At 57.5% G+C, this 17,210-nt stretch overlaps 1 protein-coding gene across 3 annotated transcripts; it reads right to left on the bottom strand.

Annotated features, from left to right (window-relative positions):
• Positions 1–8,757: 8,757 nt before the first annotated feature.
• ARSA (arylsulfatase A) lies at positions 8,758–12,439 on the bottom strand. 3 transcript variants are annotated; one of them, XM_032882668.1, is made up of 9 exons: positions 12,172–12,439; positions 11,252–11,504; positions 10,811–11,051; positions 10,475–10,693; positions 10,231–10,400; positions 9,821–9,945; positions 9,601–9,728; positions 9,285–9,387; positions 8,758–9,194 (listed from the first exon to the last, which is right to left on the bottom strand). In XM_032882668.1, exons 2-9 carry the CDS (start codon positions 11,467–11,469, stop codon positions 8,875–8,877), a joined length of 1,524 nt encoding a protein of 507 aa, XP_032738559.1. In that variant the 5' UTR covers positions 11,470–11,504; positions 12,172–12,439; the 3' UTR covers positions 8,758–8,874. The 3 variants fall into 3 exon arrangements, with proteins under 3 accessions (XP_032738559.1, XP_032738558.1, XP_032738560.1); XM_032882667.1 differs by having other exon boundaries at positions 12,239–12,439; XM_032882669.1 differs by having other exon boundaries at positions 12,268–12,439.
• Positions 12,440–17,210: the final 4,771 nt, after the last annotated feature.

Genomic DNA, 17,210 nt, shown 5'->3' with positions numbered 1-17,210 from the left:
GGGTGCTGAGGTCAGCATGGTGGGCAAGGCCTTTCTGGTGGCCTTTCTGGGTCCTCCCCGCGGAGCCCGGGACCAGTGCAGCCCTGGGAAGACCACAGGTAAAGGTTATGAAATGTGAGCAAAAGGACAGATTCACTACATATGAATTTTAAACTACTGTCTATAAAAATCACATGCCTCTCCTCAAATTGAGTCGATAAATGCCCCAGACCTTTGGCACGTGGACAGCCCCAGCAGCAGAACGGGGACCAGGACCGGCCTTAGCGGACGCACAGCTGGTAAGCCGGCACACCGGAACCTTCCAAGTCTGCTGTCAAGAACACAAAGCAGAATGTCTGTGAAGACTTTCCTACTGACTAAAGCTGGAAAGAGGCAGAGAGCCCTCGATGTGTCTGTCTGAGACCTGCAGCCCTCTGCGCCTGGCAGGGAGCCTGGGCCTCGGACCCCTCTGCTGTGTCACCATGGGGACCAAGCGCCCACCAGCTCCCTCTGCTCTGCCTTCGCTGTCAGGCAGGAGTTCTCCACGCCGTCCCACTACCCTCATCCGTCTCGGGAAGTCACCACGTGCCTGCTCACACCCGCACCTCAGCTCCTCCGGCTCCCCCGGGTTCTCTGCATCATTAACATTTCCCTGCAGCTGGCCCTGCAGCTCAGCTGTTGGACAAGCCCCAGTACCCTTTCCCTGGAACAGCTCCCTCTCAGTAGGACCCGTCCCATACAGCCCACCTTCCTTCCACCTCTTTGACCTTTCTTGTGCCTCCGTCTCGTCCCCTTTCCCACTGCTCCTTGGATCCCAGGGTTTCCTCCGGCTCAGCTGTCTTGCATACCCCGTCCCTGGCTCCATCCTGGGTCCTCCCTGGCTTCTTGGCTCAGCTGTCTGCGTGTGCCACGACTCACCAACCCCAGCTGACCTCCAGGCCACTCCTTCCACCAGTCAGGGGGCCTGTGCTCTGCAAAGTTTCAAGACTGTAATGACCCTGCTGTGAGCCCTGAGGTGCAGAGGGCCTGAGCGGCTCTGAGGGGCCACGACGTTTCAGACGCACGTGAGCCTTCCCTGCCTGCTCCTGTCCAGCGATGCTCTGGGTTTTCTGGTTTCCTCTCCAGCGTCTCAACTGGAGTTGCCATAGATCCCCATTGCTGCCACCTCCACCCCTACCCCGTCACTCCTAAGTCTGCCCCTTCACACACACAGCCCCCCCATCAAACCACCTTGATTTTCCTCCTACGTCTTTGTGCATCAAAAGCCTCCTCCAGGATCCCGGCCTCAGCCTGCGTCCGAGAACCCACTTGCCCCCCACGTCCAAGAACCCACCTGGCCCTGCAGCCAGATGAGTTTTTAAACAGAAACTTGAGCAGACACGCCCTCTTTTTTTTTAATTTATTTTTTTTTCAGTGTTCTAGGAGTCATTGTTTATGCACCACACCCAGTGCTCCATGCAATACGTGCCCTCCTTAAAACCCACCAGCAGACTCACCCAACCCCTCCACCCCTCCCCTCCAAACCCCCAATTTGTTCCTCAGAGTCCACAGTCTCTCATGGTCCGTCTCCTCCCATTTCCCCAACTCCCTTCTCCTCTCCATCTCCCCATGTCCTCCGTGTTATTCCTTCTGCTCCACAAGTAAGGGAAACCATATGACAACTGACTCTCTTAAACAGGCACTGTCCCTCTTAAACCACACAGTGGCTCCCCGCAGTGGCTCCCCCCTGGGTCGGCTGGTCCCTGCCCCTCTCAAGAACCCGCTCCCTCCACCCCATTTCTGTCCTAGAACCTCTGAGCTCCCCATGGGCAGCTGCTGTCCTCTGCGTGTTGCTGGGTGGTCGCTGGGGGGCGGGAGCCTGGAGTTGGGTAACCCTAACCCTGGCAGAGGCTGTGGGAGATGAGCCCGAGAGAGCAGGGGTGAGGCTGCTGCCCTCCCCCTGGAGCTCAGTGCAGGGCTTGGGCACATGTATTGTTGTGCCGTGGACGTGAGCAAGCCCCTAGTATCAGGACTCTGACCTCCAGAGACCTGGCTAAGGAGAGCACCATTCTTGTTTAAAATATTGAAAGAGTAAAAATAACCCAAATTTTGATCAACTAAAGGTATAGTTACTTAATTGAAATATTGGACAGATACGAAAAAAAGTAATGTGGAAAATAGTTATGTTATTATGGGGAAATGTGCAGGCCCTATGCTAGAGACTAGGTGTCGAAAAGGAGTGAGCATGAAGAAGGCCAGCAGCCTCTGTTCCCCAGCTGTTCCTGCACAAACATGTCTTCATCCTTCCAAGTGTTGTAGGTGCTCATTAGAGAGCCCCAAATGCAAATAGAAACATCCCCAGAAAAACCAAGAATAAAAAAAATTGCATTATTTAACTGCAAGCAAAAAAAGGTTATTTGACCACAATAAAAGTACCTGTCTGAGGACTCTGGTGAGACGTGCACAAACTTGCCCTCTGGACAGGCTGAGAGCAGAGCTCCGGCACGTCGGTGCTCACCTCCATTCTCCTAAACACTATACAAAATAGAATTTGTCTTTTTAAAGTTATTACTTTTCCATTATAAAGAGCTCATGGTCATTGTGGGAATTTTGGGAGGGGCAGAAAATGGAAGGTAAAAAAAAAAGTTCTTATATCAACTGTTGCTGATATTTTGGTGTATTTTTTTCCAGTCTCCTTTCTATATATGGGTTTTTATTGTATTTTGTTTGCAACCAGAGAGAGATCGGGGGACCCAATGAAGAATTTAAGGCAAGAAGATTAAAGCAAAGCAGCCCGCGCCACTGTGAAGTGAGCGGCGTGCGATGGAAGACGGCCTTCGCACCTGAGTCTCTAGTTCTGAAACACAGACCAACAAATGCATGATCAGAAATGTTTGAAACAAAACAGCCAGAAAAAGGAGGAAAAAATAGACCCAAAAATCAACTTAGTAAGCTTATTATTATACACACTGGATTCTGTATTCTACATGTAGAGAATACCATTCTCTTTGGATGTCAGTGAAAGTACTTCAACACTAGACCACAGAACAGGTGTGACTCAAAGCTTTCGGCTCTAAGAGAAAACCCCAAGGAGGTGGGTCTAGATCAGACAGGGCGGGAGGAGTCAAGCAGTTGTGGCTGCTGGAAGGCTTCTGGGAGGACGATTGGCTCCTCCTTGACGTCCTGTGACATGGGTGATTGGCCTTTGTCCTGAGCGCTGCTATCCTGTGCTCAGTCTCCCGCCGGAGGAAGGGCAAGGGCAGAGGGCCAGGCTGCCGGTCTTGCAGAAGACCCACAGGGTGCTGCAGTGAGGCATGTGTAGGAGAGAGGCACGGGGTAGGAGACACCAGTGTGAAGGCCAAACTCAAGGCTCCCTTAACCATCACTGGAAGGATGAGAAACGGGAACATTTACCTGCTGGCTCCTGGCCCCCATAGGTGGGGGGCTGCCCTGGGAGTGCGCACCTTCTGCCCTTCAGAGCCGCTCATAGGTGGGTTGAGAGCAGAGCGAAGAAGCCCTCTGAGGGTCGTCCAGCCACAGCTGAGGCCAGCAGTCCTGTCTCCAACTTTGGATCCTTGAAAGCCCAGCTGTGTTTCTGATCTCCTCAGGAGAGGTCCCAAGGGCAAAACCCACGACCAGGGAGCATGCGGGAAGACCTTCCTGCACCCCCCAAGCAGGGATCCAAGGCTGCCCCCTAGGATGCGGAAGTAAGTGGCCCCCTCCGAAGAGGGGCTACGAGGGAACAGCCTCGGTGCTGAGCAGAGCAGGGCACCAGGCTCCTCAGCGTGGAACCCACCGCGGTGAGCTGGCCGGTTTGCAGGTGTGGACAGGTGTGGTGGGAACCGAGCAGGTGTGAAGGACAGGAGTTGACACAGGCCGGGAGCTCTCCCTGCATGCGCCCCCCCCCCCCCCCCCCCCCCCCCCCCCGCCTGGGTCCTGTTCTACAGAATTGGCGTACAAGCCAGCAGACAGGTCCTGTCTGACACCCAGGTGCCCGTCCTGGGGGAGCACCCACTGAACCCAAAGTCAGCCGCACTGAGTCCTGCTCCCTCAGACCTGCAAATCAGGTCTTTGTGCGCGCAGAGCTCGGCAGAGACGAGGACTAAACAATCTACCTAAAAGCTGTCTCAACCATCATTTGAGTTGATGGCAAAAAGGGGAACCTGGATTTTATTATTGATTTCCTTTGCGCAGATTTGGGGCAGCTGGCCCCGGCACCTGTGCAAAGCCCCGTGACCCGGAACCCCACTCAGGGCCCGGTGGACCTCGCCACTCCTTGGCCTTCACCTACACAGAACGTGCTGACCCTGGACGGCATGACCCGCCCGCACTCCTGCACGAGGTTGGCCCGTACCTGTGGTCAGTGGAGGGGCACGGAGGAGGCTCCTGGGAAGGGGAGCAGAGGAGTGGGCTCAGCACCACCGGTCACCGGGACCCCGCCTTGTCCTTCCTTGGGACTCCACGTAGGGACTGGCCTGTGCGGCTTACGTGGGGAGGCAGCTCAGGGAGGTGACTTGTCCAACAGGGTTGCAGAGGAGGAGGTCACGCTCTTCAGACATGACTGTCCCCCAGGCGTACACCTCCCCAAGGGCGGCAGGACAGGCACAGGTGGACCCCCAGGGCTGAGCCTCACGTCCATCCCAAACTGCACATTACACGGAGCCTTCTGCCGGGACCATTCCCCTCCCGCCAGTCCACATTTGCTGTATCAGGAGTGTGGGGTTAGTGCTTCATTTCCTTCTGTAACTGCATTTTGTGATCACAACCAAACCATAAAAACTGACTCTAGATAACTTAAAAAAATTTTTTTAGGTTGATATATATATATATATGAAATCAAATATAATCGGTATAACTTTTTACAAATTTTATTAATTTATTTGATGGAGAGACCGAGAGGGCACAAGCAGACAGAAGGGCAGAGGGAGAAGCAGACTTCCGGCTGAGCGGGAAGCCTGATGTGGGGCTCGATCCCAGGACCCCGGAGTCATGATGCTTAACTGACTGAGTCACACAGGTGCCCCTGTCTCTAACCAAAGGAAATTTAGTGGGACAGTGCTGAGGACTCCTAGGGTGGAAGAGAAGGCATGACAAGTGTGCCCCAGAGGGTGAGTGGCTGCCTCGAGAGTCGATGGGCAGCCGCTCCTGCCCCCAATCTGGCCCAGCTCTGCTGTGAGAAGAAGCCCCTTCTTCTGTTCTGTGGGTCCCCCCCGCCACCGGGAGATCCACATCTGGGTGACGGCCAGCTGCTAGACCGACAGCCCCTCCCTCCAGGTCTCACTGGGCATTGGGTGTTCCTGGGCAGGGCAGGCTCCAGCCCCATGTGGTTCCAGTGTTTGCAAAGTGATGAGATGTTTCCACTCCTGCTGGGGAGTCCAGGGCCAGGCCACCCTCCCACAACTGCTCTCTCTAGGGCCCTAGCTGTCTGTCAGCTCAGAGGGCATCCCAGACCCCTCTTTCTCCCTTGGGTCCCTTTCTTCTGAGACCACCTGAAGAGACTCAGCTCTCCCTCCTTGCTGTGGGGGTGTTGGGGAGTGTTGGGCTGCTAGCAAAATACCGTGGTGTGGGGAGGAGCTGTCACGCCTTGGCCCCTGTGGCTGCGACCATTCACAGGGACCTTCCCACACAGGAGCTGAGGAGACTGACAGGGAGGCATCTCTTTTGTGGCTCACTCCTGCACCCGGCCAGGGGTCAAGGTGACTGGACACATCAGACCCCGGAAAGGTGGTGTCAGGTGCAGCAAGGAGAGGTTACGCCTGCGTTAGTGCTGTGGTGACGGGGTCTACATGAGCACGGAGAACTCAGGCTGGGATTGAGGGCCTTGCCTGGGCTGCTCTAAAAAGTACATACTTTTGTAAGTAAAAACATTCAGGCAAGAGGCAAATTTAAGCTTTAGTCTGTGAAAACATCCCTTTTGCTCCCCCTTCTGGCCACTTGGGGGGCAGGTGAGCAGGTGCGCAAGGTGGGGATGGTGGGGGAGGGGTCCTCGGCAGGTGCTGCCCGCCTGCCGCTGCTGCGGAAGTCGCCTCTTCCTTCCCAACGCTGGAGGGACACCGCAGCCCCTCTGTGTTTGCTCTGTCCATTGCAAGCACAGAGAGCCACTTCCAGAGGAGACCCGGCTGCCGGAAGACGTCGCTCCGTAGGAATGGAAAGCTACCGGTCTGGTGAATGGTGACTCTTACGCTCACAGGGAAAGGGGCTGTTTTTTTCTTAATCAACAGCAGCAAAAAAGAAAGGGAAGAGCAGGGATACCGCAGACAGCATTCAGGACCACCACGAGTGTGTGTGTGCTCACACGTATGTGCTAATATGCGTCTCTCCGCACGCATGTGTGTGTGTTTGCAAGTGTGCACACGTGACTGGATGGGGAGCAGCTGGAACGCTGAGACAAGCATTTCTGCTGCAAAACCATCCCCGCAAGGCGCGCCTGGGTGGCTCAGTGGGTTGAGCCTCTGCCTTCAGCTCAGGTCTTGGTCCCGGGGTCCTGGGATCGAGCCCCGCATTGGGCTCTCTGCTCTGCAGGGAGCCTGCTTCCCCCCCCCCCCCGCCTCTCTGCCTACTTGTGAACTCTGTCTGTCAAATAAATAAATAAAATCTTAAACAAAACAAAACAACCATCCCAGCAAGACCACAAGTGGGCTGGGAGGGGGACAGTCTGCTTCTCCCCAAACCTTGGCTGCGGCGGGTGGGTCTCAACATAGCGGCTCCACTCTCAGCCGATGGGGAACGTCCTGATGTGTTCGGTGACCTGGATCCCCACTCCCACCGCGGTTGTGCTCCTAAAGGACCCACGCTCTTCATTTGTGGTACTTAGTGCAAAATTCTCATTTCTCTTCAAGTATACGATACACACGTTGACAACCTAAGTGTGTAGCTTTACTGCTTTGTACATACGTACACACTGTTTCCACCCTCCGATCAAGCTAGAGAACATTTGTACCCCTAGTGTTCCTTCTCAGGCAATAGCCACATGTCCCCCACCCCCACCCAGGAGGAAGGGGCCCTATTGTGCCTGAATCCCACCTTTCAGAGATCTCAGGGCTGACGCCCATACCCTTCGCTAGACAAGAAGTGCCCCGGGAACGGGGAGGGGTCCCCTCTGGTGATCTGGGCCTCAGCATCACACACAGCCCTCTGTGCTGAGCGAACTTCAGCTAGGTGGGTGGCAGGCCCGGAGCAGCCCCTGCCTGCATGGGTGTTAGTGCTGGTGTGGTTCTTGCTGAGCACTTGGGTGTCTGGAGGTCACACACAGACAGTGGGCCTGCTTCAGTTCCTCAGTCCTCCCTCTGGAACCAAGGCCCCTTGAGGTGACTGTGTCCCACCAGAAGAGAAGGGGCAGCCTACAGGAGGGCACACCCAGCTCATCTGGGCCCTCCTAACCAGCATCACCGGCTGCAAGGGTCCCCAGGGAAAGCACTGCCCTGGGGGGGCAGCCCCAAGACACAGCAGGATCTGGGGTATGAACAGCGCACCTCCCGGGCTGCCTGTGGACACAGTTGCTGTGCATCCCGCATTCCAGCAAGACTTCTTTGGTCTGAAAGTGACAGATAAACCCCCAGCAGTGGCTTAAGCAGGTGGTGTTTATTACATCGTGAGCTCTGGAGCTAGGTGGCTGGGGACACGGGTTTAGCAGCGGCAGGCTGTCTGGGCGGGACAAGGAGAGCACCGCACCCTCACTGCCCCAAGGACGAACGCTGCAGGGAACCTGGCAGACAGCGACTGACCTTTCATGGACCAGGACTTAGTCATGCGGCATTCCGGGACCAGTCACTGGATGGGATTGTGACTGGCTCAGACTGGGTCCCGGAGAGGACATGCCTCCTAGTCCACGGGCCTCTGCGCAACACTGGGAAAGCGAGGGTCTATTAGCAGGATGTGGATACTACCCTCAAGCACCCAGACAAGCTCTTCTTGTCAAGCCTGCCGGGAGGGAGCATGGGGACCCGTGTGCACCTGTCACACGCGTGCACACACAAGGTGACTACAAGGTCTACACTTTGCTCACGTGGGTACAGGTGGGCGGTCAGAGTCCCCTCTGCAGAGAGCACGCCAGCCCCACCAGAGGAGGGCTGAGCCAGCACACCAGAGCTGAGGGCTGTTGGGAGGGCAGTGGGGAAGTCCTCAGAGGATATGAGGCCTCTAAGGAGCCTGAACGTAATTCTGAGCACCTCAGGCAGCCTGCAGAGTGTGGAGCAGGGATGGAACCAACCCTGAGCTACGCCCTCATCTGCTGGGTGGGAAAGCCGGGGGACGTCTGGGGAGGTGGAAAACGCAGAGCTCTGAAAGGGGCAGAGGCAGAGTCTGGGGGAGCTGTCCCAGGAGCTTATCCCCCCCTACCCCCACCTGGAAAGTGCAAATCGTTGTCCACCCTCAGCCCCTCAGACGGGTTTCTGATAAGAGCCTGCCCCCCACCCCCTACCGCCCCAGTCCTGGTGCCTCCCCGCGCGGTCTGTCAGGGAACACCTGGGGCTCACGGGTGCTCCGCAACTTGAAGGTCTCTGTCCACCTTGCCCTCACACCCACCCCACCCTGTTCCTGGCACACAACAGCACTCACTATGGCTTCCGGGAGGGGACACGCGCACACTTAGGAACCCAGCTTGCATTGGCACAATCACAACGGCGGTGGGCAGCTCCCAGAGCCAGGGTGCTTGGGTTCAGATCCCAGCCCGACCTCTTAACAGCCGGGTGGCCTCAGACAAGTTGCTGAATCTCTCCACACCTGTTTCCTCATTTGTAACACAGGCAGAACAGCACCTACCTCGGGGGTCATCGTAAGGATCAGACGAATTCCCACGCCTGTGAGTATCAGAGGGTGTTATTAGGTTCCTGGGTACAGAGCCCCTCCGCACACCCACACTGCTGCCGCCAACCATCCTGGGTGGGGGAGGCGCCCTGGGCGGGTCTGCCCATGCTCTCAGGCCTGGGGCTCTGGGCAGTGGCAGCAGGAAGGCCGCGGGGTGCAGCCAGGCTGACAGCAGATCTGCAGGGCAGGGTCCTCGCCGCGGGCCATCTGGCTGGGGCTGAAGGTCACCGAGGAATCGAACTGGGCCTTGAGCAGCTGGAGTTGCTTCAGCGCCTGCATTGCCTCTGGGGCGACCTCAGCCATGCCTCCCAGAAGGTTGTAGTTCTCACCAGGGTCCTCAGACAGGTCAAAGAGCAGCGGCGGCTCGTGGGCAGTCAGCGGGTTAGAGGCGTGGCAGGCGGGGTCCGGTGTGGTGTCGCTGTGGATGGAGCCTGGAGAGGGGGGCACGTCTGGGCAAGGGGCAGAAGGGGCTGGGCTCTGGGGCTGCGGGGGGTCAGCAGGGCTGGGGGAGAGGAAATTACCCTGGGTGAAGAAGTGAGCTTTGTATTTCCCACTCCGCACAGCAAAGACCCCATGGACCTCGTCTGGGTAAGCCGAGTAGAAGAAGAGAGACTGCCGAGGGCTCTGGGGGCAAAGTCAGGGATCAGAAGGTGGGCAGGGGGCCCCCAGCGCTCATGTGCATCTGCCTGGAGCCATCGGCCTTGTGTCAGGCCCTGGACATGGAGCTGCTCCTCGCCCACCCAAGAAGCCCCACTGGCAGCCCCATCTGGATGCCGGTCAACAGAGGCTCTGTGGGCTGGAGCGGGACAGCCAGGGTCCCAGGGTTGTGAGCCTTACCTTGCCTGTGCCCAGCAGCAGGGGGCTGAGGTCAACACCATCCAACGTGACGTTGGGCAGTGGAGCCCCCGTCAGCGTAGCCAGGGTGGGCAGCAGGTCCAGGGAGCTGGCCAGCTCATGGGTCACCCCTGGTGGCAGAAGGCTGTGTGATCCCTCCACTGGCCATCGGGGTCGGGGAGGTGGGGCCGAGGGCTTGTGAGGAGAGGGCCTGTGGACTGACCAGGAGCGATGTGGCCTGGCCAGAAGGCCAAGGCAGGCTCCCGGACACCTCCCTCAAAGGTGGTTCCCTTTCCACAACGAAGAAGGCCAGAGCAGCCGCCATGGGACATCCTCATGGTCTCAGGCCTGGGACGTACAAGGAAGTGGTCAGTGGGGCTCAGGGTGACCCCAGAGTTCCACGCTGTGCGCAGAAGTGGCCAGCACACACCTGTCCCCTGTGTCCTAGACCAGTACCTCCACACGCCTGTGGCCCCCAGCTTCCCACATGCCCTGTGGGTCACCGTAACACAGCCAGCATCCCCTCGGACACCCTTAGCCATATGTCCTCAGCCAGTGGTCAGGATGGGGAGGCCCCAGGGACCCGCCGGTGAGGCGTCACCCAGCACGTCCCCACCCTCTGCCACAGCAAACCCGTTGTCTGCAGTGAAGATAACCAGCGTCTCTCCGAGCAGCCCCAGGTCCCCCACAGCTGTCATCAGGGCCCCCACAGCTGCGTCCAGCTCCATCAGGGAGTCCCCAAATGGTCCTCGGCCTGAGCGCCCGGAGAAGCTCTGCCCGCTGAACTGGGGGTAGTGGGTGTGCTGTGGGTGGAGACAGGAGTCAGCGCAGGCTAGGAGTCAAGGGCAGCTCAGGGGACAAGGCCACGGTCACTCACGTGAGAGGCGTAGTACAGGAAAAATGGCCGGCCCTGGCGCTGGGCGTCAGCCATGAGGTCACGGGCGAAAGCCACGTAGCGGGCCTCCAGTCCAGGTAGCCAGGGGGGCTGTGCTTCCACGGACAGGTTGGCCAACAGCGGGATAGGGACCAGGCCCTGGTCACAGCTGCCATCACAGGGGGTGGACGGCGGAAAGCAGGTCAGGTTCTGGCAAGGGCCCTGGCGGAGCAGGTCCATTCAGGAGTCTGGGCTGTGGGGTGGGGCTCAAGGGGTTAAGGGGAAGGGGACTGGTGGGGGGTGGGGAGGAGGGTGGTTGAGGGCCCTGGAGGTTCCTACCTGGTCATGGGAGTACGGGATGCCCAGGAATCGATGGAAGCCCTGGTGGGGGGGCAGAAAGGCCCCCTCAGGCCCCACCCCAAGGTGCCACTTGCCAGCTATCCCTGTGAGGTAGCCTCGGGCAGCCAGGACCTCAGCCAGGGTCACCTCCTCCAGAGGCAGGCCCCCTCGGGAGCTGGGCTCCAGAACTCCAGGGTACAGGCCCATCCGAACTGGGAGTCGGCCGGTCAGGAGTGCAGCCCTACAGGGCAAGTCAGAGTCCGTGAGACAGAGGGAAACTTAGGGTGAAATGGACACACGGAGGAGGGATGAGAGGGGAGGACAACAGAGAAATGTGAACTTCTCCAAAGAGACAGAGCCCTCTGCCTCCCCGGCTAGAGCCCAGAGTGAATCTGGGAGATGCTTGCGGGCAAGCAAGGGCTCCTTGCCCCCCTCACTTACCGGGAGGGTGTGCACAGAGACATGGGCACATAGAAATCGGTGAAGCGCAGCCCGCCTGCGGCCAGCTGGTCCAGGTTGGGGGTGGTGGAGCTGGGGTGCCCATAGGAGCCCAGGTCCCCATAGCCCAGGTCATCAGCAAAGATCAGCATGATGTTAGGTGGGCCAGCAGTGGCCAGGCCTATGGCCATGGCCAGAGCAAGAGCCCATAGCGCCACCATGGCACACAGCAAGGACGGGACTGTCACAAGAGACCCTTGGGAGAGAAAGCAAACTGGCTCCAGCATGCTCTACCCCAGAGACCCCAGATCCAAGCACTACCTTCCCCTGAGACCCCAGATCCAGATACTACCTCTTCCCGGAAATCCCAAATCCAGGCACTACCTCTCCCCTGAGACCCCCAGATCCAGACACTACTTCTCCCCTGAGACCCCCAGATCCAGACGCTACCTCTCCCCGGAGACCCCAAATCTGGGCGCTACCTCTCCCCGGAGGCCCCAAATCCAGATGCTACCTCTTCCCTGAGACCCCAAATCCAGACAGTACCTCTCCCATGAGACCCCCAAATCCAGGTGCTACCTCTCCCATGAGACCCCCAAATCCAGGCGCTACCTCTCCCCGGGGACCCCAAATCCAGGCACTATCTCTCCCCTGAGACCCGAGATCCAGGCACTACCTCTCCTGAGACCCCCAGATCCAGGCGTTACCTCTCCCCGGAGACCCCAAATCCAGGCACTACCTCTCCCCTGAAACCCCCAAATCCAGGCACTACCTCTCCCCTGAGACCCCCAAATCCAGACACTACCTCTCCCCTGAGACCCCAGACCCAGGCACTACCCCCTTCTCGAGACCCCAGATTCAAATACTCCCCGACCCAGACAACCCCTTCCTGAAGTCCCAGCGGACCTCCGGAGACCCCTGACCCCAACAGAACCCAGGAGACCGTAGCCTGGGATATAACTCCCTGGAGACCCCCGGGGACCAGGACACCTGATTCTCGGGCGATCTGACCTCTTCACCTAAAGGTTGCGGCTCAGGCTCGTGGTCAGGGACAGAAGTCACATGACACTGACCCCCGGGTCCGGCGCGGCTGGACGAGGCCAGTACCGGGCCGAGGAGGGGCGGGTCCCGACAGCGGACAGCGATGCCCTCCGCAGGCGCTTCCGCCTCGGCCCCGCCCCGCCCCCGTCCCCGCCCTGCGGTCCCGTGACCCTCCGCGCGCGGCGGGCCGGGGCGGGGCTCGCGGGGGCGGGGCCTCCAGGGGGCGGGGCCTGCTTGGGCCGGGACTGGGTCGGGGTTGGGCTTGGGGGTGCCGGGCGCCGGGCGGCTTGCGCTCGGGCGCACTTCGCGCCCCGAGGCCGTTGGAGGGGCTGGAGCGGGCCCGGCTGGAGCGGCGCGCGGGGTCGGCCGGGGCCCCCGCACCTCGGGCTGGGATACTGGGTCCTTTTGGAAAGGCCCTGAGCGCACGGGGTGTGTGGGCATCGCTGGATGAGCCGCGCGGAACGAAGCGGTGGAACCCGCCGACTGCTGGCTTTTCCCCCAACGTTACTTCCGGCGAGATAGCAAATTCTTTCAAACCCTTTCCCCTCCGTGCACGCGTCTCCGCGTGTGTGTGTATTGGGTGCGTGTGCGTCCGGGTGTCTGGGGTCTGGCCTGCCTTGGGGTTACCCAATGGGAAGAACCCACCGGCAGGAGATGAGTAGGCTCTGGCTCCATCACTGGATAACCTTGGACAGATGACTTCACTTTTGTGGTCCCCAGTTGGTTCAGCCGTCTCGAAGTCAGAGGGAGTGCCCAGGAGGAAGGTTAGCTGGGTGTTTTACTCTGCAGTAACTGGGGCCCCCAGCCCGCAGCTCAGCTCCCTAGGGCAGCTCCCCCACCCCGGGAAACTCTCCAAGGCAGCTTTCTGGCCTCAGTTTTCCCCACAAGTTCAGGGCATCCCTCTGGGACCTCTGACCTCAGGAAGACCAGGACCTGGGTTTCTGGTTGGGGAGGCTCCTGACCCTGGAACCGACGGGAGAGTGGACAGCGCCCTGAATGGCCTCTGGGAACAAGGGTTGGGGAACAGGACACAGCTTCCACTGAAGCCGCACCCCAGCTGGGGAGCTGGCATTTTCCCTACGAAACATGAAAGCTCGAGAAAAGGGGGAGTGTGGGGGAGCAAAATTTGAAGGGCAGGAACTCTCAGAGATGGGGCTCCGGGTTGTGGTCAAGGCTTGCTGCTGACCTTGCGGGGAAAGGAAGGGTCCAGTCTCTGGCAACCCAACCCCTTGGTGGCACGTTCCAGGGTGGTTTCTGGGCCTTTGCGTGGGAGCGGTATGGGGCTGAGTGGCCAGGACAGGAAGTTTTTCTGTGGCCCAGAAATCTTTGAACCTGTAATTGGAGCTATCACAGCTGGTCAGTGCTGTGAATTGGAGTTTAAAAGGAGTTAACCAAAAGCACTTTCTTCCCTTTCAGCCGCAAGCTGGAAACTACCCCAGGCAGCCAAGGACCTGTCCTGATTCTTGGGATGAGCCTGCCTGCGGTTGTAATGTTAACGCAAATGGCTGGCATCTCCCCCTGCGGTTCCTGAAGGCTGCTCAGGTGTGTGCACACGGGACCGCTGCGCCAGCCCGGCCCTGACCTCTAGGTAGGGGAAGGTCTGTGTGCTGCCAGCTATGTTTGTTCAAAGCCAAGCCTCTGCAGGCGTCTGAGTCTTTTGGAGATGTGAGTTCTTTTTTGGCGTTGCTGCAGGAGCTGGCAGGAGGGTCAGCTTGGGATAGAGGCCTGATGGGAGGCAGCCTGCCAGCCCGCATGATGTGGCTCTGGACGCCTGGGACATTGCTAATTTGGAACTGACGCCCACAGTTAGGAGAGGGGCCTTGCAATGAGTGGTGCTGGTCTTGTCTTTCTGTACCTAGGACAAAGGAGGAGAGGCCTCTGTCTCCTGGGCCTGTGTGGGGTGGGTGGGGTGGGTGAGTGGCTTCCGTGAGAACGAGAAGGGATTCTGCAGTGGTTCCTGGGGCTGGCTGATGTGGGGACCCAGGACATCAGGAGCCGTCTGTGGAGGCCTCCAGCTCCGTCCTTGTTGCCCTCAGCAACCACTGTTCCTGTTCTGGCCCACCCAGGTGGGATTTCCTCCCCTGCAGCCAACTTGATGTGGTGTGGTTGGCCACAGATCCAGAAGGGCACAGCGGGTGGGTGCACGTCTCAACCAAGGGAGGGAGGTTTTCTTCACCAAACTTCAGTCAGGCTCCTGAACGTGCTCTTAGGCCCGTCTGTGCACCTCCTTGTAAATCCCAGTTTTAGCAAAAGCGCTTCCCCTCGGTATCTAATCAGGTTCTTCTTCCTCAAGATTTTATCTATTTATTTGTGAGAGAGAGAGAGCACATGGGGTGGAGGGGGAGCAGAGGGAGAAGCAGGCTCCCCACCGAGCAGGGAGCCCAACATAGGGCTCCAGCCTAGGACCCTGAGATCATGTCCTGAGTGGAAGGCATCTGGATGCTTAACTGACTGAGCCCCCCAGGGGGCCCCTCTGATCAGGTTCTCTATCTCCCCCCCCCACCCCTGATGACGTCTGATCGCTTGACCTGTCCTTGGCCAGAATCTTGGCAGGTTGGTTGAGCCAGAAGCCCCCTCACCCCTGATGATTTTTTTCTTGCGAAGCAGTCAGGCATTCCCACTGACCCCCACTTGCAGCTTGGCTATTGTAGGGCAAGTTTTCCTGGATCCTCATAGGGTCCCTGTCTGGGTCTGAAAATTAAACTGATAAAGATTAACAGGAGAAAGCCCACACATTTTTTAATTTTATGAGCTTCACCTGACAGGGGAGACTTTGTAAGGAAATGACCCGGAGAAACAGTTAAACCTGCGTATTTTGTGCTTGGTTGGATGGGGACTGGACAGCTGTGGGAGGTTGTGTCACGTTGAGGTGTACGAGGCTGGTGAAGTGAACTGGGGGAGCCAGTTTGTTGGGCTTCTTCCCTTTGTCTCTGGCACAAGGCTGTTCCTGTTCTCTGGGGCAGGGAGGGTGCCTCTCACAGGAGGGTTTGATGGCCTGTTTCAGGGGACAAGGGCGGGGAGGTTAGAGTGACCGTCCTGCTTCTGCCGTTTTCTCAGACCCCTTCAGCTTGAACTATGCAGCGTGCAAGGCGTCATAGCTGGGGGTGGCATGTTCTGAACCCCATTACTATAGGGTCCCACTTAACCCATGCCGCAACCAGGCCTGAGCCCCCACCACAAAATTCCATCGCAGTGGTCTGTGTACCTACCGTGATGGTCCTGAATAACGTGTGCTTACTGTCTTCACTGGTTAAATGTGTCCTTTCTAAAAAATTCTGGTGAGCTGACATACAGTGTCCCATTAGTCTCCGGGTCACAAAGTCACAGGCCAGCAGTTTCCCACTTTCCTCGCTGCTCGTGTGGTCAGTGTCCTCCCAGCCCCCACCACCTAGCTCATCCCCATCCCCTCTGGTAACCATCTGGTTGTTCTCTGTTGTTAGGAGTCTGTTTGTTGGTTTGTCTCTTTTTTCTTTTATTTGTTTTGTTTCTTAAATTCCGCGTATGAGTGAATTCATATATTTATCTTTTTCTGACTTATTTTACTTAGCACTGTAATATGTAGCTCTACCCATGCCATTGCAAGTGGCAAGATTTCATTCTTTTCGATGGCTGAGTAATATCCCACAGTAGATATACAGCGCTTCTCCTTTACCTGCTCATCAGTCGATGGACATTTGGGCTGCTTCCATAATTTGGCTATTGTAAATAATGTTGCAATAAACACAGGGTGCATATATCTTTTTGGATTAATGTTCTATTCTTTGGGCAAATATACAGTAGCGGAGTGACTGGATCATAGGGTAGTTCTAGTTTTAGTGTTTTGCGGACTCTGTACTGTTGTGTAGCGTGGCTGCACCAGGTTGCATTCCCACCAACTACCTTACCATTTTAACAAGTGTCAGGGATAATTCTTTCTTTAACAAGGTGCTGACTGGGAGGTTCTCATGGCATCCACTGGAAAGGAGAGGGCGATGGGAAGGGTCCCAGAAAGGGGGTGCAGTTCTGAGCCGATGGGAGGTTTACTGCCCTGGAGTGCCGTGTCTGGCGTGCAGTGGTATGCCTCTGGGTCTGCTGTCCCTCTGCTCCCTGCCCCACTCACTGCAGATCGGTAGGTACCCTCTGGCCCCAGGCCTCTGAGCTTGCCGTTCCTTACCTGAAATTCTGGACCTTACATCAGCCTTGGCTAGCTCCCTACCTCCTTCAGGTCCATTGGGATGTCACGGTCTCAGTGAGGCCTTCCCTGGTGTCCAAGCGCCCTCTCCCACTCTCTGCCTAGTTGTGAGCTGTTGCCCTTAGTTGACATAAGCGAGGCTTAGCCTTGGCTGGGATGTGGCAAGTCTGTATTATTATTCTTAACATTACTGTCGTCATATGGTGGTGCCGGGCCACGACCATGAGGAGTTCCAGACAGGGACAGTTTTCCATAGGGGGCTGGGGAAGACAGGGCTCACCTGGGTGACAGCAAGGTGGAGAGATGAAGACAACCTGTCAACTGAGTTACCAGCAGGAGGGAGGTCTGTCAGGTTTTATGCAGTCTTGCATGCAAGGGGAAAGCCTCCAAGAGACTACCTCAAAGATTCATTCAGGGCAGGAAAGAGAATCACTGTTAGTCTAGATACAAAACAACTTCTGGTTACAGATCACTTTACTGTGAATGACACTCAGCTGGGCTGGTGACTGGTTCCCAAAACAGATTATGCCATCATTAAAGGTAATCAGATCATTACCTGTGCAATTTCATCAGGAATGCTAATTTCTGAAGCTCTGCCCAGACCAGCAGGGGCGGGGGCAGTTTTCCCTTTCCAGTGCTTTCAAGGAACTGGATGGAGCTCCAACTGAGCATCTTCTCAAGGAGATCCAATATTTAGCAGCAGACTTGAGACTCCATGTGTGTGGCTGCTGGGACCCCCTACTGCAGAGC

The sequence above is a fragment of the Lontra canadensis genome, unplaced genomic scaffold (assembly GCF_010015895.1).
Source record: "Lontra canadensis isolate GAN:19392208 unplaced genomic scaffold, GSC_riverotter_1.0 scaffold84, whole genome shotgun sequence".
NCBI classification, from domain to species: domain Eukaryota; kingdom Metazoa; phylum Chordata; class Mammalia; order Carnivora; family Mustelidae; genus Lontra; species Lontra canadensis.
Note: the sequence above shows the minus strand (reverse complement) of the source record. Positions and strands in the feature narration are given on the sequence as shown.

Coding starts and splice junctions, on each gene's coding strand:
- ARSA (XM_032882668.1), bottom strand. CDS start 11,469: ATGGTGGCGCTATGGGCTCTTGCTCTGGCCATGGCCATAGGCCTGGCC. Junction 10,401..10,474: donor TCCTGTACTACGCCTCTCAC/GTGAGTGACCGT, acceptor CTCCACCCACAG/CACACCCACTACCCCCAGTT. Junction 9,729..9,820: donor GCCAGGCCACATCGCTCCTG/GTCAGTCCACAG, acceptor TTCTGCCACCAG/GGGTGACCCATGAGCTGGCC.